General features: G+C 50.9%; 1 protein-coding gene across 1 annotated transcript in view; it reads right to left on the bottom strand.

The window, feature by feature from the left end:
- The window catches only part of GLCCI1 (glucocorticoid induced 1), a 96044-nt gene that overhangs the window by 5784 nt on the left and 76024 nt on the right, over positions 1 to 14236 (bottom strand). The window contains exons 6-7 of the mRNA XM_068235077.1: positions 13746 to 13959; positions 543 to 663 (exon numbers count right to left, since the gene is read on the bottom strand). Of these exons, the coding sequence (XP_068091178.1) occupies positions 543 to 663; positions 13746 to 13959 (335 nt within the window). The remainder of the gene's footprint in view (positions 1 to 542; positions 664 to 13745; positions 13960 to 14236) is intronic.

Here is a 14236-nt window from a genome sequence, read left to right as displayed (position 1 = left end):
CTGTTTCATCCTTCACTGCTCAGCCTGCTTGTTATCAGCCCTGATAAAATCCCCGACTGAGCATTCAGTCTGGCTTTTCTCAGGAATCATTATAGCTGAGTCTGTCTTCTCTGATGGCTTTTCAAGCCCAAGCCTGCCCCCTTGTGGCTCTGCCATAATGACTCAGCTGTAATGAATCCTGAGCAAAGCCAGACTGAATGCTCAGTCGGGGATTTTATCAGGGCTGATAACAAGCAGGCTGAGCAGTGAAGAATGAAACAGAGAGCAGAGTAGGTGTTTTCTCTAATGGTCCCACTGATCTATATGGTGAAATACATGAGGGTGCTTCGTCTCTGGTTCCCTTTAAATTCAACTCGGGATAATCATGACTAATGAAAATACAGATAACTGCAGGGAAAAGAGAAGCATGCTGCAGGCTCATCTGTATTGGTGCTATAGGCCCGACCGGCTCGCGGCAGACACAGAAGCCTGCAGAGTGACCGGTCCTGCCGTAAGGCTTAGCGGCCGCCAGCTAACGAAAACAAGGGCTTAAGGTTACTTACGACATCTCCTCAAAGACCTTCACCCGCTCACATCCCTCGGGGGGCTCCCGTTTGAACATGTAGCTGTTGTTTGGTTTGGGAGAGGAGGCGTACTTTGGCAGCGGTGAGCTACTCCCACTGTCTGAAAATGTAAACAGTGATATTACTAGTGATAGCGGCACGCTCCCTTCTCATCCATCCAGCTCTCTCAGACTCTATAAGTGTTACTGGCATGTTAGCTTTGTGCTCATCCTTATTCAGAAAAAAATAACAGTGGAGAAGAAAAGTCAACAGTCCGGATCACATCCAGAAGGCGAAAGCAGAAGCAGGAAAAATAAAGCAAAAAGCAAACAGCGGACGGAGAGCTACAATACGGTTAGTGGCGGACGTACCGGACATGCAGAGAGAGAGAGAGAGAGAGTCTGTGTTATTGGCAGGGCGGTGAGATTGGCAAAGGCTTCAAGGGAAAAAGAATTCACAACTTAAAATACTTTCCTAAAAACTCTGTCATTTGGCATCACAATGTGAACCCTTGCGGTTCCAATTCGCAGCATCACAAATTCCACTGTTAACAAAAGTAGTTTTTAATAGGAGGCGGAAGTGGTTAAGTCAACTCGCTAACCTCAGCTCTGTAAATAACAGGAGAATTTCTCCGATGCAATTTTCCTGTTGCCAAAAATGTAAATGGATTGTGCAATTTTCTGGAGGAAATCGCTAAATCCCTCTGGGTCAGCTCCAAGTATGGCTAGAATAAACAGCAACCATTATTTCACTATACAGAGTAATCTCGTTATAATAAACTCTGATATAGTAAACCATTTGTCCAGGTCTCGCCACATTATAAGTATATGGGAGTAACACCTGGTATAGTAAACCCTGATACAATAGAGCTTCTGTTATAGAAAACATGTTTTTTGGCTCCCGCATTATTCTGTATCTGCCTATACTGGAAAGTGGGCGGGCACATGCGTCATACGTCAGAGAGACCAATGAGCTGTGGTTGGTGGGTGGGCTGGCAGCCACTTGTAGCCCGCTATCTGCACACTACTCTGGGCCTCCGCATATTACCTCAAAAGCACCGGCTGGGGAGACCTATGCTTCCTGTGCAAGCTGCTGCTTGATCACTGAGGTAACTGCCTGTCATCTGTGACTTGCTTATGCATGGCTGCATCGCTACAGTATCATCCAGGCTGCACAGAAATGTGGACAGAAATGTGGACAGAGGAGCACACTATCAGCACTGTACCTGCACTAACTGGTGAGACCTCTGCTTACTGCGCAAGCTGTAGTGTGATTACTGAGGGAATTCCCTGTCATCTGTGACTTACTTGTGCATGGCTGCAATGCTACTGCATCATCCAGGCTGCACAGAAATGTGGACAGAGGAGCACACTATCAGTACTGTACCAGCATTACCTTGTGAGACCTATGCTTCCTGTGCAAGCTGTTGCAGGAGTATTGCATGCAAATCCCTGCATATTGAGCACTGGGCATTGTGATCTAGCTTAGACACTCTGTGCTCGCTTGCTGAAAATTTGAAAAGAAAAAATGACTCCCAATTATACACGGATTTAAGATACAGTACTATATTGTATTTTATGCGCTTGAGTATTAGTTTGTATGGTTCACAGGATTAATAGATTAGACATCTGTGCAGAGCTGCGATAATGAAATGTGTTTAGCAGCCGCCGACACTCAAAGGGCTGATAGTATGCATGGCACCTGCTCTGTGTACCTTGGATGAAGTCTCTACAACAAGCAGCAAGACAAAGACAAGGAATCTGCTAAGAGGAGCGGGGCCATTAGATCAGCAGCCTGGAATGTGGGGAGTTTTGTGGCCTAGGTGATGTTAGGGGAGATCTGTGTGGCAGAGGGGCGGGGCCATTAGTTCAGCAGCCTGGAATGTGAGGTGTTTTGTGGCCTAGGTGATGCTAGGCGAGATCTGTGTGGCAGAGGCGGGGCCATTAGATCAGCAGCCTGGAATGTGAGGTGTTCTGTGGCCTAAGTGATGCTAGGCGAGATCTGTGTGGCAGAGGAGCGGGGCCATTAGATCAGCAGCCTGGAATGTGAGGTGTTCTGTGGCCTAGGTGATGTTAGGGGAGATCTGTGTGGCAGAGGGGTGGGGCCATTAGATCAGCAGCCAGGAATGTGGGGCGTTTTGTGGCCTAGGTGATGCTAGGTGAGATCTGTGTGGCAGAGGCGGGGCCATTAGACCAGCAGCCTGGAATGTGGGGCGTTTTGTGGCCTAGGTGATGCTAGGCGAGATCTGTGTGGCAGAGGAGCGGGGCCATTAGATCAGCAGCCTGGAATGTGGGGCGTTTTGTGGCCTAGGTGATGCTAGGCGAGATCTGTGTGGCAGAGGCGGGGCCATTAGATCAGCAGCCTGGAATGTGGGGTGTTTTGTGGCCTAGGTGATGCTAGGTGAGATCTGTGTGGCAGAGGGGTGGGGCCATTAGATCAGCAGCCTGGAATGTGAGGTGTTCTGTGGCCTAGGTGATGCTAGGTGAGATCTGTGTGGCAGAGGGGTGGGGCCATTAGATCAGCAGCCTGGAATGTGGGGTGTTTTGTGGCCTAGGTGATGCTAGGTGAGATCTGTGTGGCAGAGGCGGGGCCATTAGATCAGCAGCCAGGAATGTGGGGCGTTTTGTGGCCTAGGTGATGCTAGGTGAGATCTGTGTGGCAGAGGCGGGGCCATTAGATCAGCAGCCTGGAATGTGAGGTGTTCTGTGGCCTAAGTGATGCTAGGCGAGATCTGTGTGGCAGAGGAGCGGGGCCATTAGATCAGCAGCCTGGAATGTGAGGTGTTCTGTGGCCTAGGTGATGTTAGGGGAGATCTGTGTGGCAGAGGGGTGGGGCCATTAGATCAGCAGCCAGGAATGTGGGGCGTTTTGTGGCCTAGGTGATGCTAGGTGAGATCTGTGTGGCAGAGGCGGGGCCATTAGACCAGCAGCCTGGAATGTGGGGCGTTTTGTGGCCTAGGTGATGCTAGGCGAGATCTGTGTGGCAGAGGAGCGGGGCCAATGTGGGGCGTTTTGTGGCCTAGGTGATGCTAGGCGAGATCTGTGTGGCAGAGGCGGGGCCATTAGATCAGCAGCCTGGAATGTGGGGTGTTTTGTGGCCTAGGTGATGCTAGGTGAGATCTGTGTGGCAGAGGCGGGGCCATTAGATCAGCAGCCTGGAATGTGGGGCGTTTTGTGGCCTAGGTGATGCTAGGCCAGATCTGTGTGGCAGAGGAGCGGGGCCATTAGATCAGCAGCCTGGAATGTGAGGTGTTTTGTGGCCTAGGTGATGCTAGGTGAGATCTGTGTGGCAGAGGCGGGGCCATTAGATCAGCAGCCTGGAATGTCAGGTGTTTTGTGGCCTAGGTGATGCTAGGCGAGATCTGTGTGGCAGAGGGGCGGGGCCATTAGATCAGCAGCCTGGAATGTGAGGTGTTCTGTGGCCTAGGTGATGCTAGGCCAGATCTGTGTGGCAGAGGCGGGGCCATTAGATCAGCAGCCTGGAATGTGGGGAGTTTTGTGGCCTAGGTGATGCTAGGTGAGATCTGTGTGGCAGAGGGACGGGGCCATTAGATCAGCAGCCTGGAATGTGGGGCGTTTTGTGGCCTAGGTGATGCTAGGCCAGATCTGTGTGGCAGAGGCGGGGCCATTAGATCAGCAGCCTGGAATGTGAGGCGTTTTGTGGCCTAGGTGATGCTAGGCGAGATCTGTGTGGCAGAGGAGCGGGGCCATTAGATCAGCAGCCTGGAATGTGAGGAGTTTTGTGGCCTAGGTGATGCTAGGCGAGATCTGTGTGGCAGAGGCAGGGCCATTAGATCAGCAGCCTGGAATGTGAGGTGTTCTGTGGCCTAGGTGATGCTAGGTGAGATCTGTGTGGCAGAGGCGGGGCCATTAGATCAGCAGCCTGGAATGTGAGACGTTTTGTGGCCTTGGTGATGCTAGGCCAGATCTGTGTGGCAGAGGAGCGGGGCCATTAGATCAGCAGCCTGGAATGTCAGGTGTTTTGTGGCCTAGGTGATGTTAGGGGAGATCTGTGTGGCAGAGGTGGGGCCATTAGTTCAGCAGCCTGGAATGTGAGGTGTTTTGTGGCCTAGGTGATGCTAGGTGAGATCTGTGTGGCAGATGCGGGGCCATTAGATGAGCAGCCTGGAATGTGAGGTGTTTTGTGGCCTAGGTGATGCTAGGCGAGACCTGTGTGGCAGAGGCGGGGCCATTAGAACAGCAGCCTGGAATGTGAGGAGTTTTGTGGCCTAGGTGATGCTAGGCGAGACCTGTGTGGCAGAGAGGCGGGGCCATTAGATCAGCAGCCTGGAATGTCAGGCATTATGTGGCCTAGGTGATGCTAGGCGAGATCTGTGTGGCAGAGAGGCGGGGCCATTAGATCAGCAGTCTGGAATGTGAGGTGTTCTGTGGCCTAAGTGATGCTAGGCCAGATCTGTGTGGCAGAGGCGGGGCTGGCCATTAGATCAGCAGCCTGGCACGTGGGGCGTTTTGTGGCCTAGGTGATGCTAGGCGAGAGGTGTGTGGCAGAGGCGGGATCTGTGTGGCAGAGGCGGGATCTGTGTGGCAGAGGCGGGATCTGTGTGGCAGAGGCGGGATCTGTGTGGCAGAGGCGGGGCCATTAGATCAGCAGCCTGGCACGTGGGGCGTTTTGTGGCCTAGGTGATGCTAGGCGAGAGGTGTGTGGCAGAGGCGGGATCTGTGTGGCAGAGGCGGGATCTGTGTGGCAGAGGCGGGATCTGTGTGGCAGAGGCGGGATCTGTGTGGCAGAGGCGGGGCCATTAGATCAGCAGCCTGGCACGTGGGGCGTTTTTTGGCCTAGGTGATGCTAGGTGAGATCTGTGTGGCAGAGGCGGGGCCATTAGATCAGCAGCCTGGAATGTCAGGTGTTTTCTGGCCTAGGTGATGCTAGGCCAGATCTGTGTGGCAGAGGCGGGGCCATTAGATCAGCAGCCTGGAATGTGAGGCGTTTTGTGGCCTAAGGGATGCTAGGTCAGATCTGTGTGGCAGAGGCGGGGCCATTAGATCAGCAGCCTGGAATGTGAGGCGTTTTGTGGCCTAAGGGATGCTAGGTCAGATCTGTGTGGCAGAGGCGGGGCCATTAGATCAGCAGCCTGGAATGTGAGGCGTTTTGTGGCCTAGGTGATGCTAGGCCAGATCTGTGTGGCAGAGGGGTGGGGCCATTAGATCAGCAGCCTGGAATGTGAATATCACATACCGTTACTGCGGCTCACCTGATTGGCCACATAGCAACAAGATTTTCCGAGTACATTTGAAATCGGCGCCGGTAGACTTGGGCGCAGGATACAGCAGTATATGGCTGATCCTGCTGCTGCACAAGTCCGGGCCGTTTTAATTACTATTCCCCCTCCAGGCCGCCATGGATAGTGGGGGAATGAAATAATTTGGCTTCCAGCGATTGCTGGAGGCGAATTATTGTGTTTTTTAAGCAACTTCCGTCAGAAGACGGAGCCGACGTTACTCACTGAGCGCCGCTATAGACTGATTCCCATTACAGTCTATGGCGGCGCTGGCTGCGCCCAAATCTAACAGCGCTGAAAAGCACTGCTCCGAGATTTTCTAGCATGTCCAAATGATGTATTCAGTCAAATCGTCAAATGAGTGGACAAGGCGCGGCACAGATTGTCATCAGATTTGATAAAATTATGGAATGGCATGGTCAATAGAGCACAAAATTACTAGATGTATGGTCACCTTCAGTGTGAACCAAGCTTTACAGGGTGTGATGTCCAAAGTGCTCACGTTCCGGTGTGACTACAGGCCTTCTCCAGCCGCACCAACATTTCTATAGACACCGCACAGCCCTAGAAACCAGCGTTACCCATACAGGAGGTCAGTCACCTTACCGTGTGTGCCTGGAATCCAGGGGAGATGGCAGAACTGTGCAGCCGCCACATGCACCCCCCAAACCAGATATAATCTAGCACTGGAATGGAACCGCAGCCAGGAGAGCGCTGGAAGCAAGTTACGAACAGTGCGGTGAGATAAAGATGTGAGTACAGGAACAACGGAAAACCCAATTCCACGAAACTACAAACCAAAAAGTCAACTAACTCCCCCTACTATTAAATACTGACCAATGTAGTTAAGAGCTGAGTGGCCTAAAATCCTCAGCCGGCCACTATTCCTATTCAGCAATTCAATCAATGTCAATTCTGTCCTATATTTTAATTCCATAAAGGGACTCCGAGCACCTCTCGTGGGCATGCCTTTAAGCCAGACAACTTCCAACAAAGTCGTGCTATGACCCCTCTGGAGGAGCCTCTTGCAATGGCCATGCGTGTCACTTCCTCTTCCTGCTTCATTCAGTGATGCACTTCTCTAACAGAGAAGACAGGGGTGACCCGGAAGTTATAACAGTCAAGATGGCAGCCGCGATTTTTAAATTGAAAGCAAGCGAAAACTATATGGTGTAGAACAGGCATCAAATGAAAGAGGAGAGCACAAGCTACAGAAAGGTATGCATCTAAGTACTTTGCAGTACTGGTTGGAGTCTTAAAGGCATGCCCATGAGAGGTGCTCAGAGTCCCTTTAATTTTGTGTACAACTGAACATCTAATCTATTTACCCTTATAGTGAATAGAGGCAATTCATCCAAAAAACGCACACACAAAAAATACAGAGAAAAATGCATGCTGTGTATTTTTCTATGAGTTTGTGTTCTTTTTCAGTGAGACACAGTCCAATTTTCTTAAAGAGACACTGAAGTGGGAAACAAATTATGATATAATGATCTGTATGTGTAGTACAGCTAAGAAATAAAACATTAGGAGCAGAGAGTAATATTTTTTCCAGTACAGGAAGAGATCAGCAGCCTGGAATGTGAGGCGTTTTGTGGCCTAGGTGATGCTAGGCCAGATCTGTGTGGCAGAGGCGAGGCCATTAGATCAGCAGCCTGGAATGTGAGGTGTTTTGTGGCCTAGGTGATGCTAGGCCAGATCTGTGTGGCAGAGGCGGGGCCATTAGATCAGCAGCCTGGAATGTGAGGTGTTTTGTGGCCTAGGTGATGCTAGGCGAGATCTGTGTGGCAGAGGCGGGGCCATTAGATCAGCAGCCTGGAATGTGAGGCGTTTTGTGGCCTAGGTGATGCTAGGTGAGATCTGTGTGGCAGAGGCGGGGCCATTAGATCAGCAGCCTGGAATGTGAGGTGTTTTGTGGCCTAGGTGATGCTAGGCGAGATCTGTGTGGCAGAGGGGCGGGGCCATTAGATCAGCAGCCTGGAATGTGAGGTGTTTTGTGGCCTAGGTGATGCTAGGCCAGATCTGTGTGGCAGAGGCGAGGCCATTAGATCAGCAGCCTGGAATGTGAGGTGTTTTGTGGCCTAGGTGATGCTAGGCCAGATCTGTGTGGCAGAGGCGGGGCCATTAGATCAGCAGCCTGGAATGTGAGGTGTTTTGTGGCCTAGGTGATGCTAGGCGAGATCTGTGTGGCAGAGGCGGGGCCATTAGATCAGCAGCCTGGAATGTGAGGCGTTTTGTGGCCTAGGTGATGCTAGGTGAGATCTGTGTGGCAGAGGCGGGGCCATTAGATCAGCAGCCTGGAATGTGAGGTGTTTTGTGGCCTAGGTGATGCTAGGCGAGATCTGTGTGGCAGAGGGGCGGGGCCATTAGATCAGCAGCCTGGAATGTGAGGTGTTTTGTGGCCTAGGTGATGCTAGGCGAGATCTGTGTGGCAGAGGCGGGGCCATTAGATCAGCAGCCTGGAATGTGAGGCGTTTTGTGGCCTAGGTGATGTTAGGGGAGATCTGTGTGGCAGAGACGGGGCCATTAGATCAGCAGCCTGGAATGTGAGGCGTTTTGTGGCCTAGGTGATGTTAGGGGAGATCTGTGTGGCAGAGACGGGGCCATTAGATCAGCAGTCTGGAATGTGAGGCGTTTTGTGGCCTAGGTGATGCTAGGCGAGATCTGTGTGGCAGAGGCGAGGCCATTAGATCAGCAGCCTGGAATGTGAGGTGTTTTGTGGCCTAGGTGATGCTAGGCGAGATCTGTGTGGCAGAGGCGGGGCCATTAGATCAGCAGCCTGGAATGTGAGGCGTTTTGTGGCCTAGGTGATGCTAGGCGAGATCTGTGTGGCAGAGGCGGGGCCATTAGATCAGCAGCCTGGAATGTGAGGCGTTTTGTGGCCTAGGTGATGTTAGGGGAGATCTGTGTGGCAGAGACGGGGCCATTAGATCAGCAGCCTGGAATGTGAGGCGTTTTGTGGCCTAGGTGATGCTAGGCGAGATCTGTGTGGCAGAGGCGAGGCCATTAGATCAGCAGCCTGGAATGTGAGGCGTTTTGTGGCCTAGGTGATGCTAGGCGAGATCTGTGTGGCAGAGGCGGAGCCATTAGATCAGCCGCCTGGAATGTGAGGCGTTTTGTGGCCTAGGTGATGCTGGGCGAGACCTGTGTGGCAGAGGGGCGGGGCCATTAGATCAGCAGCCTGGAATGTGAGACGTTTTGTGGTCTAGGTGATGCTAGGCCAGATCTGTGTGGCAGAGGCGGGGCCATTAGATCAGCAGCCTGGAATGTGAGGTGTTTTGTGGCCTAGGTGATGCTAGGCGAGATCTGTGTGGCAGAGGGGTGGGGCCATTAGACCAGCAGCCTGGAATGTGAGGCGTTTTGTGGCCTAGGTGATGTTAGGGGAGATCTGTGTGGCAGAGGCGGGGTCATTAGATCAGCAGCCTGGAATGTGAGGCGTTTTGTGGCCTAGGTGATGTTAGGGGAGATCTGTGTGGCAGAGGAGCAGGGCTGGCCATTAGATCACCGGTTTCCCACACTATAACAGTTTAACCCTATAGGGGTGGTCCCACACCCAGTATTGTGATAGCGGAGCGATTACAAATCCCTGCAACATTTTGGAAGCGATGGCATTAGTGGCTACAGAGCCACGTCGCGATCGCTCCTGAAACCACAGACTTCTGATTTTGGAAATCTGTTGCAAAGCACCACCGGTGGGTCCCACACTAAGTTTGCTGCTCGACCATTTAAAGGGAACCTGAGGTTAGAGTGATATGGAGGCGGACATATTTATTTCTTCTAGATTGTAAGCCTTCGGGCAGGGTCCTCCTCCTTATGTCTCATACCTGATCATGCACCTCCATTACTATGGATCTGAGTGAACTCCACTTGCCTAATCTCCATGCTCCATCCAGTGACTAAGCATTGCCTGGTACACATACTGTGCTGTGTGATCTCCATGCTCCCCTCCAGTGACTAAGCATTACCTTGTACTCATACTGTGCTGTGTGATCTCCATGCTCCCCTCCAGTGACTAAGCATTACCTTGTACTCATACTGTGCTGTGTGATCTCCATGCTCCTATCCAGTGACTAAACATCACCTTGTACTCATACTGTGCTGTGTGATCTCCATGCTCCCCTCCAGTGACTAAGCATTACCTTGTACACATACTGTGCTGTGTGATCTCCATGCTCCCCTCCAGTGACTAAGCATTACCTTGTACTCATACTGTGCTGTGTGATCTCCATGCTCCATCCAGTAACTAAGCATTACCTGGTACTCATACTGTGCTGTGTGATCTCCATGCTCCCCTCCAGTGACTAAGCATTACCTTGTACTCATACTGTGCTGTGTGATCTCCATGCCCCTATCCAGTGACTAAGCATCACCTTGTACTCATACTGTGCTGTGTGATCTCCATGCTCCCCTCCAGTGACTAAGCATTACCTTGTACACATACTGTGCTGTGTGATCTCCATGCTCCCCTCCAGTGACTAAGCATTACCTTGTACTCATACTGTGCTGTGTGATCTCCATGCTCCATCCAGTAACTAAGCATTACCTGGTACTCATACTGTGCTGTGTGATCTCCATGCTCCCCTCCAGTGACTAAGCATTACCTGGTACACATACTGTGCTGTGTGATCTCGACTGCCCTAAAATATTGTCTGTAACTAATGTCCAGCGTTGCATAAAATGTTGGGGATTTATAATTACAATAAATACATAATAAATATTGACCATGTTAAACTTTTTGTGACTGTTGAAAGAGATATATCTTTGATTGGGTTGGTGCAATTCCAAACTCTAATTCTCAGCACTTCGCTGGTCACCTCTGGCCATTACTGACCGACGTGGCCAGAGAGGTGGCCCTACTGATTTCGGAGGGTCATCGGAAGTCCAATCCCGCCAGAACAGAATTTCCAGTGAATTCAGCGTGTCCTTCTGTGCTGAAAAAGGCAGCATGGCGCCAGCTCACTGGATTGTGTTCAGATCTTCAGAGGCAATTAATATCACAGTGATCTTTGTGGTATGGTTCACAATTACAGTTTCCGAGAAGCATATGGCGATATTAAGAAGTACGCTGTTGGTGTTAGTTTTAGTATCTATAACCTACAAGACAGATAGGCACACACCAGACCTGATTTACTAAAGATGGAGAACAGCGGTGGACGGGATTTAGCGATTTTAAAAGTCTTTGCTTTCAGAAGTCAAAAGCGTTCAAGCTCACCGGGGTCATATAAGAATGTAGCGAGGAGCACTGAATGGGCCATGAATTAAGCTACACTCTCCCATACATCCAAAAACAGCAGCGGCAAATTTGGGGGCAGGGTGAAGCCAAAAAACAGCTCACCCCGCTCCTGGAAAAGTCCCGGCGGCGATAATTACTATTCCCCCTCTAGGCCGCCGTGGACTCAGAGGAAAGAGGCTATTGCTGGCAGCTAAATTGCACCGTTTTTCTCATAATTTGGGCTCTGTCTGTTGCCAGCACCCAAATTACCCGCTGAGGGCCGCTATAGCCGTAATACACATTACAACCTATGGAGGCGCCCTTCTTGCCCGTCGAGATACACAGCCATAAATTGTGCCATTTGTGGTCACATGCAACGCCACTGCTATACCGCTGCTATATTCACAGCAACCACTGCTATATTCTGATATGACCCTGGGGACCAACTTTTCTCACCTTTGCCTTTATTCAATTTACGTTTTTCTACTAGGTTTTCTCCTATGAGATGTTGTTTCATCTTCTGTTTAACCGCTTCAGGACCGCCGGCTTCTACCCCCCCCCCCCCCTATTCAGGACCGCCGGTTTCTACCCCCCCCTCCCCCCCCTAGTGACCAGGCTATTTTTTTTTACAAATTAGGCCACTGCGGCTTTAAGGCCTAGCTGCAGGGCCGTACAACTCAGCACACAAGTTATCCCCCCCCCTTTTCTGCCCACCAACAGAGCTCTCTGCTGGTGGGTTCTGATCCTTCCCGGCATGTTTGTGTATTTTTATTTATGTTTTGTTTAATAAATATTTCTATTTTTAATCTATTTTTTCTTACCCCCCCCCCCCCCCCCACCAGCCAATCACAGCCATCGGCCGTCGTAGACATCAGCCTATGACAGCCGATCGCTCTCTTGCCTTCCACGGGGACATGTGTCACATGGCTGTCCTCAGTACATCGCGGCCGTAGATCGCAGCACTGTACAGTGTAAGTAGACGGCGGTATCACTGTCTATCAGTCCCCTAGCAGCAGCCACGCCCCAGGACTTCACGCCAATTGCCGTTGAGAGATCCTGGGGCGGCCGCTGCGTCCGTGCCAATTGGCGTGGATTGGTCGTTAAAAGGTTAATGAAGCCACATGAATCCATCGCCATTCCCGCGGTTCTGGAGGTGTGTTTAGCTATCAGGGATGACAAAGAGAAGATTTGCATATATTCAGCAGTGATGCATTGTGGGAGACATCTCAGAGCTCACGCCAACCTGAATTATCGCAAATTCCTTCTGTTTTAAGAAGGCAAACCTCTCTTCTGGTTAATATAACTTTTCAGCACTTTCAGCAATTGAAAAAGTACTACAAAGTGGGGAAAAGTACTGTCAGGTATTGTCTTGCTTGTGGGGGGTTTAAAGGACCCCTAAAGTGAGAGGGATATGGAGGCTACCATGTTTATTTCCTATTAAACACCACCAGTTCCCTGCCAATAGACCCGGAACAAGCATGCAGAGGTTTCCAACTGAAGTCCAACTAAATACACAGTCATACTTCAATTGCAGGCCGCAAGCTTGTTTCTGATGGTATTCAGACACTACTGCAGCCAAATAGACCAGCAGAGCTGACAGGCAACTGGTATTGCTTAAAAGGAAAATATGGCAGCCTCCGTATACCTCTTACTTCAGGTGTCCTTTAAAAAGGCATTTAATGATTAGATGTGAAAAGATCATCCAGGAGAGAATGTGAATTGAATAAAGGGCCAAATAGAAAAATCCAAGTTTGCTGAATTCCTTATATTATTCTTCAGTAAATCATCTCTGCAGTGCGGTGAAGGAAGATATTGCAGAGACGTCAGCTTAGCAGTTCACTAGTGTTAATTGTAGCTGTAACTACGGATTAGTGATGAGGACAAACTGGCCACCCCCAAGTCTGTGACCAGAGTCTCCCCCTAACACAGGAGGTCTATGGAAGAGATTTGTGAGAGGCAAACAGTGAGGAAAAGCAAGCATGACGTGTGACAGAGCTGCAGACAACACACTGATCACATGACAGAGGCGTGACACAGAGCAGCAGACATACACTGGTCACATGACGGCAGCACAGGCCACAGACACTGATCACATGACGGCAGCACAGGCGACAGACACTGATCACATGACAGCAGCACAGGCGACAGACGCTGATCACATGACAGCAGCACAGGCGACAGACGCTGATCACATGACAGCAGCACAGGCGACAGACGCTGATCACATGACAGCAGCACAGGCGACACACGTTGATCACATGACAGCAGCACAGGCGACAGACGCTGATCACATGACAGCAGCACAGGCGACAGACGCTGATCACATGACAGCTGCACAGGCAACACACACTGATCACATGACAGCAGCACAGGCGACAGACGCTGATCACATGACAGCTGCACAGGCAACACACACTGATCACATGACAGCAGCACAGGCGACAGACGCTGATCACATGACAGCTGCACAGGCAACACACACTGATCACATGACAGCAGCACAGGCGACATACACTGATCACATGACAGCAGCACAGGCGACATACACTGATCACATGACAGCAGCACAGGCGACAGACGCTGATCACATGACAGCTGCACAGGCAACACACACTGATCACATGACAGCAGCACAGGCGACATACACTGATCACATGACAGCAGCACAGGCGACATACACTGATCACATGACAGCAGCACAGGCGACACACACTGATCACATGACAGACGGACGGTTCTCTAGTGCACTCACCTTTGTCCCGATCGAAGAGCAGGTCGTCTGCGGAGCAGGGGCTGCCTTCCTGGGAGCCGGGGGGACATGACGGAGATGCAGACGGGGAGTGGTTGCTGCTGCAGCTGCTGCTCCGCTCCTGCACGGAGGGCGTCTGCGTGTCGATGCTGCGCGTGCTGCTGCTGCGATACGTGGAGGGTAACGGAGCTCGCCGTCCGTCCGGTATATCTAGAGTCTGGAAGGAGGAAAATACAGATGGTCATGCTTGTAACTTTATCAAACCATTTACATAGAAAACAATAGATCTGCCAGGTGCAACCTTGCATAAGAAAACTGGCGCATTAGTGTAATAGGACAGGAAGGACCATTGGCAAAAACAGAATCTTTATAACGAACCCCAACCTCTGCGCTAACCCCTTACCAGTTACTAGAGCGCCCGGCGGCATGGAGATATTGTGTCAGTCTACTGGTACACAAGTCACTCAGGTCATTTAGAGGAAGTGTCGCAAAAA

Source organism: Hyperolius riggenbachi, chromosome 5 (genome assembly GCF_040937935.1).
Source record: "Hyperolius riggenbachi isolate aHypRig1 chromosome 5, aHypRig1.pri, whole genome shotgun sequence".
NCBI classification, from domain to species: domain Eukaryota; kingdom Metazoa; phylum Chordata; class Amphibia; order Anura; family Hyperoliidae; genus Hyperolius; species Hyperolius riggenbachi.
This window is presented reverse-complemented; position numbering and strand designations above follow the sequence as displayed.